The sequence below is a fragment of the Berghia stephanieae genome, chromosome 11 (assembly GCF_034508935.2).
Source record: "Berghia stephanieae isolate SIO BIC M18660-M18661 chromosome 11, UCSD_Bste_1.3, whole genome shotgun sequence".
In the NCBI taxonomy this organism is placed as follows: Eukaryota; Metazoa; Mollusca; class Gastropoda; order Nudibranchia; family Aeolidiidae; genus Berghia; species Berghia stephanieae.
The window spans coordinates 21293585-21306084 of record NC_088370.1 but is presented as its reverse complement, the minus strand read 5'-3'; the positions used below and the strand labels follow the sequence as shown (position 1 = coordinate 21306084).

Sequence of the window (12500 nt, the reverse complement as noted above, 5' to 3'; positions counted from 1 at the left end):
GTTTGGTTGAGAGAGACTTATTGGAGAAGATGGAAGCAAAGTTAATGTTCAACAAAGTGTCTCTGGTCCCCCTTGCGTTTAACAGGCTGTACACCACAGGGTCTTTGGCAGGAAACTGAAAGAGGTAAGGAGAGAGGGGGGGGGAGAGAGAGAGAGAGAGAGAGAGAGAGAGAGAGAGAGAGAGAGAGAGATAAACTGCTGTAATAATATTTGTCAATGATGATGATGATGATGTTGACGACGACGATGATGATGATGACGATGATGGTGATATAAATGAGACAGAATGATTCCAATGTGTCACTAAAAAAGGATTATGTTAAATTTCCATTTTGCATGAATAAAGTACATTATTATTATATATTATCTATTGTCCATGAAGGCAAATTTTCACTTGGTTACAGCATAGACATAATATACGCATACAAAATGCACCTATTTAAAAAAAAAAAAAAATTAAATGATTTTAATTTTATTCAAGATGTCATCAATGATAAATAAGATGCTACAGCCTTCAGCTCAACAACATTTTAAAGAATTTAAAAAATGTGGATTCCCTTGTCTATAAGACCTGGAGTGAAAATACATATGATATACATATGAAATATATGATTTAATTTCTCCACAATTTTTGATATACAAACTATACACATACCGACAACAATTCTTGGCTAGTTTCATCTTCCTTTGGAGACTTTGGGGACTCAGCATTCTGTTCAGGAAACGTCTTGTTCAAATCTTGTAACAGTAACTCGTATAACGAAGGAGGTCTTATGTCTATGAAAAATTCACCAATGTCACTCAAAATTCACTCTTGTCAGATGCAGTTTTTATTATCTATGAATTGTTTTGCTTTGTTTGTTTTGTTTACTCCCTTTATCTTTATCTCCATTTTATTGACTCATTTAGGCACCTATTTATTAGTATCAGTGAAGCCTGCCTATAAATTTCACGAGCAAAGGGACAGAGATCAATCCTGGGTGCAGTCGAGATTTTTTTCTGACCACCTGCTGTCTGCCCAGCAGTAATTGGATATCTGGATGTGTTAGATCTGGCAGAAAGTACCTTGCGATAGACTTGTGTCATATACAAAGGGAAGCAAGCAACAGCTATTATTGTCTGGATGCTAACATTGCTGACACTCTAAGAATGGAAGTCGGAAGAGAATGACAATCACATTGTATTCATATATATATAAACATTTGAAATATAATTAAGATAGTTTGACTTCTACAACGTTGTTATCGAGCGTTGCTCTCATCAGGAAGTGGAAGTGAAAGTAGATTGTTGTGTTTTCGTATTTTTATAGATTCGTGTTTATGGAGGTTCGTAATTACATAAAAGGTGTTTGTTTCTATGTCTGCATGAGGAAGTTAGTTGTTTCTTCTGTTGAGTGTTGCTATGTTCGGTTTAGTGATGATATATATAGTTTGTTGGGATTTCTTTTCTTCAAATAGGACTGGCGAAATCATGGTACTTTAGAATTTGTAAAACATAAAAGTCTCCTCGCATTGCAACTGAATCAACAAAAAGTGTCATAATTTTTTTTTAATACGCCCTTTTGCAATGACACCATAAGATCCCATCGCCTGTTAAGGAATTAAGGAATATAGATGTTATAGAAACTGAGTTAAACTCGAGCTCAATGGGCCAACTGGCTCTATTAGAACCACTGCCTCTAAATTAATGTAAATGTTGCTGCCCATTCCTGCCAACCAATGTTTTGTTTATTCATCTCATTTATCTGTGGCGTTTCATTCATCCTGTTTTGTCGATAAAGGGGAAACCCGAAACGTTCATTTGATCTGGTTTTGTAATTAAATTGAAGCTTAAATTCAATTTCACATTATTATTTAGTGCCTCTAAATGAGCATATCACAGTTACATGTCCAGGAGACTACCTTCTGATATGGTGCTTCCATAGTTGATCCTGTAGCATATCACATTTACATGTCCAGGAGACTACCTTCTGATATGGTGCTTCACTTTTCCATAGTTGATCCTGTAGCATATGACAGTTACATGTCCAGGAGACTACCTTCTGATATGGTGCTTCCATAGTTGATCCTGTAGCATATCAGTTACATGTCCAGGAGACTACCTTCTGATATGGTGCTTCCATAGTTGATCCTGTAGCATATCACAGTTACATGTCCAGGAGACTACCTTCTGATATGGTGCTTCCATAGTTGATCCTGTAGCATATCACAGTTACATGTCCAGGAGACTACCTTCTGATATGGTGCTTCCATTGTTGATCCTGTAGCATATCACAGTTACATGTCCAGGAGACTACCTTCTGATATGGTGCTTCCATTGTTGATCCTGTAGCATATCACAGTTACATGTCCAGGAGACTACCTTCTGATATGGTGCTTCCATAGTTGATCCTGTAGCATATCACATTTACATGTCCAGGAGACTACCTTCTGATATGGTGCTTCCATTGTTGATCCTGTAGCATATCACAGTTACATGTCCAGGAGACTACCTTCTGATATGGTGCTTCCATTGTTGATCCTGTAGCATATCACAGTTACATGTCCAGGAGACTACCTTCTGATATGGTGCTTCCATAGTTGATCCTGTAGCTGAGCCAGGTTTGAGTGGCTATGTGATTTTCTGGTATGAAACTCGCTTTCGGATCAGAAGGTCCAGGATTCGAGCCTAGCGCTCGGCGCATAGTTGAGTCCTTGGAGAAGGCTCTTTACTCACATTCTCTCACCGTACTCAGGTAAAATGAGTACCTGGCCATTAACAGTGTTGTCTCTGTCCGAAAAAATTGTAACATCGCCTAACAGGCGTCATGTCCCGTCCTACATGTTAAATGTTGCTGTTGCCCAGGGACCCCTTGTAAAGCGCTTTGAGCACATTTAGTGGATATTGCGCTGTATAAAAGCTCAATTCTTTTTTTTTTAGAGGTCATATTTGTGCAAATCAGATCATGTGTGTCCAATAATCTATTCATTTGAACTTTCATATCCTTTAATCATTAAATTTTGCTTTAGAGAAATGCATTTTTTTTAAAAACAAAACATATTAGCAACAACATTAAAAGAGTAGAACAAGGTAAAATGTTCAAATTCATTCTTAAATTAAAACAAGTGTTTATAACCAAATAAACGTAATTTAATATTATTACACCCCATCTCATCCAAAACCATTCAAAAAGCAAGGAAGTCTTTAAAATGAAATTCAATCTTAAATTAAGTTGAGTGTTTATAACCCAATAAACGCAATCTAATATTATTATTACATCCCCCCTCTCATCCAAAACCATTCATAAAACAAGGTCTTTAAAATCAAGAAGAATGAACGAGAAAAAAAAATTGAATTGAATTGAAAATGTCAACTAAGAATATTTCTGCTACCTTTTGCTCAATGGATACCATGAAGTCGCGACAAATGGTTGCATCCGCCAACCACTGACAGCTAAATTTAAAAAGTCAAATCAAAACAACTAAGCTACTCGGAATAAAATGGATGGATGAAGAAATATGGAAAAGAACACAGCAGAAATAAGTGGGAGAGGAAATAGAAAGAAGACGATGGAGGTGGATTGGACACACCCTTAGAAAGAATGACTCCACTATAACAAAAAGAGTATTGGACTGGAACCCTCAGGGAATGAAGATCAAGGGGACGGCCACGGGGAATATGGAGATGAATTAAAGAAGCTGATATACAGAGAAGTGAAAAGACATGGAACGAGATAAAAAAGTTAGCTCAGGATAGAGAATGATGAAAACTGTTTGCCTGTGGCCGATACCTTGATCCAGGGTGAAAAAGGCAATGATGATGATGAAAACAACTTACAGTTATCTCGCTGCCCAGGCAAGACTTCGCCAAGTCGACCTAAATTTTCCAAGACCTCCATGGATTTGCCGGTCACGAGCGTGTCATTCAGTGAATTCTGCAGGAATATGGGAGTGTATGTCGGCATCAGCAAATCGGAATCTTTGTGAGAACTCAGTCTACCGTCATTATTTAACCGTTCATCTTTTTTACTGGCTGTGTTTGTTGTCTTCTTCGCTGGAGTTTTCTGCTCGACTTCATCCGCTTCAGGAAATAAATCCACGTGTGAGACAAAAGCTTTTTCCCAGAAAGTCTCATCTAATGACTTGATTTGTTTGTTCCTGAAAAAAAAAAAAGCGAAAAAATTTGAATGAATAAAACGATTTATCAAACAAACAAGTTCAGCTGATAAACATCGCATTTACATTGATCTATCTATATAGTTTGTTGGGAGTCTTTTATTTGGTTTCTTTATTATTGAGTTTTTAGCCCTTTATGATACATACGTATCACTCCTGATGGACCAAATAAGTTTTAACATGTCAGATTATGCATTTCTAAATTTTTCTCTATGAATGAAACATTTAAATAGGTCAATAGCGAGCTATATTTGGTCCAGTGGTAGATGTTCAATCTGACTAACGATAAACAAATGGTGATGTGCAAACTATGACAACACACCTGATTCCTGTACATGACTCAAACCTGCCAACCCTTCACATTCCAAAAGTGGAATCAGAATGCCTGAAAATAGGAATTTGAGACAAAAAATAGGAATTTCACCTTTTTTCGCTCTTTTTTTCTTCTTCCTTTTTTTTTCCTACCATTATCATCATTTTTTTTTTTAATCCGAATTTTAGAGACAATGGCGGAATAGTACAAAAAGGAAGAGTGAAAATAGGAATGATTCCGCCAAAAGTGGAAGGGTTGGCAGGTATGCATGACTATGCAGTGTTTTGATATTTTTCAATCCAGCTTTTCGTGTCAAAAATGGCAAATTCTTGCCAATCAGTGATCATATTTACCAACTCGGTTGTCTCCCATTATATATCATCTGTCTAATTGTTTCATCAAACATACCTCTGTACTACAAACTCTTGCATGGGGTCCGACAATTGACCGTTTGTTATCCAGTTGCTCGTAATGTCCAACAAAGGTCTTGAGGAATGAATCAACAAATTCAACACCAATTCAGACTGGGGGGGAAACAAATTGATTGAAGTTGAAAACATCGTTCTCTTTTAATAATCTGGAGACGGTTCTTTACAATTAATTTCAACATAAATTTACTAATTTAAAGTAATTTTTAATTAATAAATTTCAATTAATTTCAACATAAATAAAAATTAAAGTAATCTGTTCATCCATTCAAGTGAGAATGAAAGAGTTACAATAAGACTAAGAACAACTTGATTTATTCTGAAATTTGTATCATTTTCAAATGTTTTGTTTTTTTAATTTGAATACAATCAATCATAAGAAGATTATCAAACTCATAGTTCCTTCTCTTTCTCTTCTTGGCAATGCCACCATATTACATGTAAATGACAAATACTGTATTCTATTGTATGCACCAATCAATCGTGAGAATTCATCATGATTTCACATAGATATCTCTTGTCAGTGGATTCTGACCACTGGTGATCTTGTGGAGGGGGGGGGTATTTGTTTTCTTGTGTGTGATCACTAAATGAAATGAATTAAAGAAATCAAACAAGTGTTGTACAATGCTGCTGCATCCATTTAAATTACAGATGATATTTATTTCTATTTTTGTTATAGATTTCATTAAGTTTTAGTCTGAATTTTGTTCAGCTTTAGAATTTTAGTTCCCATTTATTCGTTTAAGGGATTTTAAGACATTTTAGTGCCAGTAAAAACAAAGATGGCGGGAGAGTTAATAGATAATCGATTTATACTCACTCCAACCAAAGAAAAAGTAAGATAAAGGTAAAGTTGGTTTAAACAAGAAATAAAGGGAGATTCCAGAACCAAGATATAACTGTCTGAGACTACTTTCAAGTCTATCCAGACACAAGCATAAGATTTCGCCAAAGGAGGAATACACACAAATAATACAATATACCCACTGGCATTAACAACAACAAAAAATTGGAAACTTCATCGTAAGATGAAGTCGCCCAGATGTTCCAAAGGAAATAGCTATTGTCAAAAATGAGATGTTGTTATTGTTGTTAAGGGTTTTACGGCGCTTGCAATACATTAACGTTATATCAGCGCCAGTAAAAATGAAGAAAACGGGATAGTAAAAAGTTCTAGAATTAAAATTAAAATTAAAGCACCCAAGAAAAGGTAAGACAAATGGGAATTGGTTCAAATAGAAAACAGATGTAGATTCCAAGAGCACACTATCAAAGTACTTAGTTTGAGATCACCTAAAAGTCTCATCCAGACACAGACACAGGACCCCACTAAGAGATATACACTCAAATGTATACAAATCATATATAATATGTACACAAAACAATACAGTGCATAACAGAGAGATGATTCACAAGGAAAAAAAATATCATCTCCCAAAACCCTAACTATATACTTGACTGTTTCCCTCCCAGCTAGGGTATCCGGCCAGGGCCTGGACAAAACCAAGTAATCTTATTCCAAGACAATGACAGAAAGCATGTTGGAAAACAAATATAGGGTGATAGAAGACACAGTAAGTACCTCCCTGCCCACTATGGGAGGTCAGGAACCCCATCAAAAATGAGAGATTATTTATAAAGAGCCATAGCTACAAAGTATAAAGCGGCATTCCTCATTAGATAATACCAATGGTGGTTATTCCTATCAAGGAAAATAGATAAGTCATCAAACATGCGAACCATGACAATAAGATTCACCCTCAAGTGAGCGCATTGCAGGTGGAGAGGATAATAATCATGCCCAAGGGAAAAAAAAGTGCTTGAAGTGTGGCATGAACCTGGGGCCTCAAAGGCTTTTGTACAGCACTAAACCACTCAGTGAACCTCTGTTGTAAGAAAGGAAGACAATATTTTTTCTCACACTTGATCCCGATTCCACACAATCAACAGGGTCAATTTCATGGAGGACTTGGTACAACGTGTTCAGCAACAGAGATGTCCGAATGGCATTATTCACTCCTGGGATGTGTTCAGCTTCTCGAATGCCCCGGACATAAATATTGTGGATCAGGTCCAGTTTACCAAACCAGGGTCGGAGGTCATCAGACATTTTATTTAATGACATCATCTCCTCTGGAAATATGAAATAAGATAAATGAAAATAAAGAAATAAGCAAATACAATAAAATGGCCATAAGTATCAAATTTCCATTTCATATTGTATAAGTTTCTAAGACTCTTCTCTTTAGGAGAATAAGTATTACAGATTACTAGCTTATGTCAACTATCAAAAAATTGAATCCATATCACAAGACGAGCTCTGCATGAGGGTGAGGCTATGTGGTCTAGTGGTATGACACTCGCTTTCGGATCGGAAGGTCCTGAGTTTGAGCCTCGCTCTGCGCATAGTTGAGTCCTGAAGAAGGTTCTTTACTCACATTCTCTCACCATACTCAGGTGTAAAATGAGTACCTGGCCGTTAACACCATTGTTTCTGTCCAGAAAAAAAAATGTAATATTACCTAACAGGCGTCATGTACCATCCTACATGTTAATGTTGCTGTTGACCACAGACCCCTTGTAAAGTGCTTTGAGCACGTTTATTGGATATTGCGCTATATATAAGCTAGATTTTAAACATTTTTTTTAGAGGGTGCCTGCAAGACCAAGCAGAGCAGAGGGAAGCCAATGAGAAGGTGATCTCAAGACATAGCAAACTGGATGGGGAGACAACCTCAGAGGCAGGACACGCAAGGCACATTTGAAAATCAGAAAGGAGTTCGGTCAGGGCGTTTGGGAGAATACATCCAATAAGGATCTGTCTTAAAGAGGAAGAAGATAGTACAAGTCACCAGTCAAATGCAATTTTTGAACAAGCACTCAACCAATACTAGCAGAGATGCCAACCTAAAGAATCAGAACTGTGTGATTTGGGAGAAAAAAAATGTGTAATGTCAAAAAAAAATGTGTACTCTAGCGCAGTCCCCATTCATGGGTAAAACAGAATACTGTTCAGTGTCATAACACTGTATACTCTTAATCTTATAATGATACAAGAAAAATGGTGGCTTACCACAATAAGTTATTTTCGAAGATTTTCGTAATTTTCGTAATGGCGTCATTTTGATGTAGTAAATGCTTAATTTTCGTAAAAAGTTGGCATCCCTGTATAGGTGCTGCCTATAGCCAGGTAACTCATTTACATTGAGTGAGTGAAGAACCATGAGGTCCTTTGAGAAGCTGGCATTTATTAAACTAGTAGTCCTTCAGAACCATTGGGCCCAGGAGCCGGAGTTTATCCCAGTTACTATAGCGTAAAACAGACAATAGCAATTGCTTGCTATCCTTTGGATAGGATACTAGTCTATTACAAAGTACTTTCTGCCAAATCTAACAGACTCAGCTAAGCATTCACTGCTGGGTGGACAAGGGGGGGGGGGGGGGGGGGGGGTCAGTCAGAAACAATCTCGACTGCACCCCGTATCAATCTCAGTCCCTTTGCGTGTGAAGCGAGTGTTCTACCAACTGAGCTTTGTTGTTGTTGTTTGTTGCTTTAGGTCTCTTCCAACACAATTGAGGTTATATGAGAGACCGCTGAAACAAAAAAACAAGCAATCTAACAAAAATAGTACAAATGTAAATCAAAATCATAACCTAAAGATATCATAAGCTAAATTATAAATAACCAAGAACAAACAGGCAGAAGATTTACAGAAAAAAAAAATATCCCCTGTCAAAAATACAATCACAAACCAAAGAAGCAGGATAGGCTAGTAAAGAGAAGAAGAAACGACATCACTATCGGATCGTACACCCATGCGAACATCATAGGTATATGATTCAAGGGTGATGCTCCCATCCAACCACCCGCCACCAACTGAGCTATTGGGAGCCCCATTGCCAACCTGTCCAACAAGACCACTTCCTTATCGCATTGCATTTTCTACCAAACCAAACAGACCCAGCTAATCAATCAACGCTGGATGGACAGAGGGGTTCAAGTTCTAAAAGAAAAATATTTGGCTATGTGGACTTGTGGTATGACACTCACTTTTGGCCCAGAAGTTTCAGGGTTCAAGTTCACCTCTGAGCAGCAGCTCATATTTAAGTCCTTGGAAAAGGCTATCTACTCAAATTCCCCAAGAATACTTATGTGTAAAATGAGTAACTAACCATTGATAACGGTCGTCTCTGTTAGAAAAAAACAAAGTATTGCCTAACAAGCGTCATGTCTCTAATATGTTAAGTGTTGCTGTTGGCTAAGGACCCCTTGTAAAGCAATTTGATCATGTTTAGTGGATATTGGGCTATGTAAATGCTCATGTTTTAACATTTACTTGGATTCAGAACTAAGCCTGTGAATTGATCTTTCAGGACCATCAACCCCCCCCCCCCCCCCCACCCTTCTACCTTTCCCTTTTTTTTTTTTTTGAAAAGAACAATGAGCACAAAATATATCAAAGACTAAGAGTAGAGAAAGAAAAAAACTAACCCTGAGCCATCACAATCTGCTCTTCCGTTTTGACAGCCATTTTGAATTCAGTCAAAAATGACCACACCCGATCTGCAAAAGCTTGGTATGTCTGAGAGTCAGAGGTCAGTGTGTTTTCATCTGCTGTAAAACTGCAATTACTGTTACTGTTGTGTGACACGACCGACTTCACAAAGGTCTGAAGAAGAAACACCTGGTGTGCTCTGCGCATAAGCGGTTGAAGGAAACTGGACAAGCTCTCCTGTGTTGGAAAAGAGAATTGAGTATCAAGTTGTAAATATCACTGCATTCAAAGAGTAATGAGACTAAGTGTGTCAAACAAATAAAAAGCTCATCTCAGATTTCATTCTTTATTGTCTACCCAAAAAAATTTTAAAAACATGATAACAATTTGACAAACTCGTAATAATACTTTATACTACCATTAAATGAAAAAAAAATTGGAAAAAAACCATAAGCAAACCAAATCCTTAGCAGATCTGCCAACTTTTCAAAATGCTAAACAAGGAATTTTAGATTAGTCAAACTTGAGCCTGTCACACATTGACATCGAAGGACAAATTTAATGGTCAAATAAAAGAAAAGGCATGCGAGATTTAACTATGATATTAATTAGATTTGCACTTACAGTTACAGGACAACTTTGTTGAGTATATGTTATTTTGTTCTTTTTTTTTTTTCTTTTTCACTTTAGTATTCTATTTAAATATTTGATGTAATCCTGTTGCACTTGCCAAGATCACAGTCCACTGAATACTTAAAAATTAGGCACCATTTTCTTACATACCTACTTACTTCTCTTTGGTGTTTTTTTATAAACACATAAGGTCAAGCACTATATGCAACATGATATTAAACATAATTCATGGTGGTTAAATTACATTTTTATGTTTATCAATTTTTTGCAATTCTAACATTTCCCTTTAAACAAAAATAAATAAAAATGTTAAGCTCTTGAAGTGAAAACTTGTCTGCTATTGGAAGTAAAAGAAAAAGGGCAACTAGATTGGAAATCTTGAGAGAGTTGGTGGGCCTACTTAAAATATCAAGTCAGACATGCTTTCCTCCCACCAAATCCAAGTATCAGTAACACATTGTTATCTAGAACAACTACATCCAACTTTTATGTCATGGTACCAGACTGAAGGGCTACAGCTCAGCTGGTCGCAGGTTTGAATAATTTGTTTTGTTTTGTTTTTATGGGTCTTGCGACATGTTTAGGTCATATCAGTGTCAGGAAGAAAATGGCTAAGTCAAAATATTCTAGATTTGCAATTGAAAACACGCGAGAAAAAGTAAGGCAAAGGGGAATAGTTCAAATAGGGAACAGATGTGAATCCCAAAAACACACTATCAGTGTACTTAGTTTGAGATCACCTAAAAGTTCCATCCAGACAAGCACAGGATCCCACCAAGAGGAATACACTCAAATGTTTATAAATCATTATCAAAAAAAAATAATAGTAATAAATAAATACTTGAGTTATCGAGACCACCAATATCAAGTGAACCAGTTTTCAATATTGTTTCCCTGGCATGGCAGTTTTTTGCATTGCTTGCATCTGCAACGCGCCTCAAAAATTGGCAAAATATGCTGTTTTTGCAGCCACAAAATCTGCAAATTTTTGAAAATTTTCGAGATTTTTCAAAGAAAAAAAAAACAAGAATAATAATTTTTGGGAAAAACTAATTAAAAAAAAAAAAAACAAATACGATTTTTATTTTCTTTCAATTTGATAGCCTGTGTAGAACGTGAAAGATAATTAATCAAGAGTAGTTTCTATTTTACTATCTCATTTTCTTCCTTTTTACTGGCGCTGATATGACCGTACATTTGTTGCAAGTGCTGCGAAACCCTTAAAATCAAACAAATACCTTTCTCTTTCATGAACTAATTATGGGTTTTTCAGAAAATTAATTGCAAATTTTTGGCAAATTTCTAGCAAATTTTGCTGTTTTTAGCTTGCAAAATTTGGAGACTTTATTTTTTTTGAAAAAAAACGCCATTTCAGTTGTTTGTATGCATTACCCTTTATTACTTACAGGTGTCAGATGCGACACATAGATGTCAGGATTGACGGCAAAGTGTCCTTCGTTGTCACAGGTAAAAATGAACAAATCACAGACTCCAGACAGCATCCTACAATAAATGAAAGAAAAAAGATCATTGAGATAAATAAAAATGGGTTGATGAAAAGGATTTATCAGGGATGCCTAATGATTTTTTTGGGTTTGTTTGTTTTTTAACCTGAAGCTTTCCCTCTCATAGCTTGTTACAGGAAAATAATATAATATGGAGTATGATGAGGATGGTGATGGTGTTATAGGGGAAAGGAGAAAGTGAAGGATTGTAACGGAAATATTAGGAAGGTTGTTGTGATGATGAGGATGATGATGATGATGTTGTTGATGCCAATGATGGTGACGATGACTACGATGTTACTAGTGTGCATATGTGTGTGTTGTTGTCAATATATTGTATTGTTATAAATGTGTAACCAAATGACAAATTGCCACTTTTTTGAGGACAATAAAGATATATTATTATTATCATTATTATTATCATTATTATTATTATTATTATTATTATTATTATTATTGTGATATGACACTCAGCTTTGGACTGGAAGGTCCAGGGTTTGAGTCACGCTCTAAGCAGCCCATATTTGAGTCCTTGGAAAAGGCTCTTTACTCACATTCTCTCATTGCACTCAGGCATAAAATGAGTACCTGGCCATTAACAGTGTTGCATCTGTCAGAAAAAAAATCACAAAATCGCCTTACAGGCGTCAAGTCTCGTCCTACATGTTAAGTGGTGCTGTTGACTAGAGACCCCTTGTAAAGTGCTTTGAGCATGTTTAGTGGATATTGCCTTTTTTTAATTTTTTTTTTTATTTTTTTTGGGGGGGGGGGGGGGGGGGTTGGGGTTGTTCTTTTATCTGATCCTTTCACTGCCATCAGCTTCAGGCAGCTAAATATTGATGGTTCTTTAAAATTTAAACATGCAGCATTCTTGATTTTGGTTAATCTACTACATAACCCATACCTGTACAAATTTTGAAGGAAAAAAAAAAGAAGCCTTTAACATGCATTTTACCATTTTAAGTTTG

At 36.3% G+C, this 12500-nt stretch overlaps 1 protein-coding gene across 1 annotated transcript in view; it reads right to left on the bottom strand.

Annotated features, from left to right (window-relative positions):
- LOC144956529 (gamma-tubulin complex component 5-like) overlaps nt 1-12500 on the bottom strand; it is a 48393-nt gene that overhangs the window by 23414 nt on the left and 12479 nt on the right. The window contains exons 10-16 of the mRNA XM_078887087.1: nt 11434-11530; nt 9391-9631; nt 6820-7031; nt 4876-4991; nt 3817-4136; nt 656-777; nt 1-115 (exon numbers count right to left, since the gene is read on the bottom strand). The exon at nt 1-115 is cut by the window's left edge and continues 40 nt beyond it. Of these exons, the coding sequence (XP_078743213.1) occupies nt 1-115; nt 656-777; nt 3817-4136; nt 4876-4991; nt 6820-7031; nt 9391-9631; nt 11434-11530 (1223 nt within the window). The remainder of the gene's footprint in view (nt 116-655; nt 778-3816; nt 4137-4875; nt 4992-6819; nt 7032-9390; nt 9632-11433; nt 11531-12500) is intronic.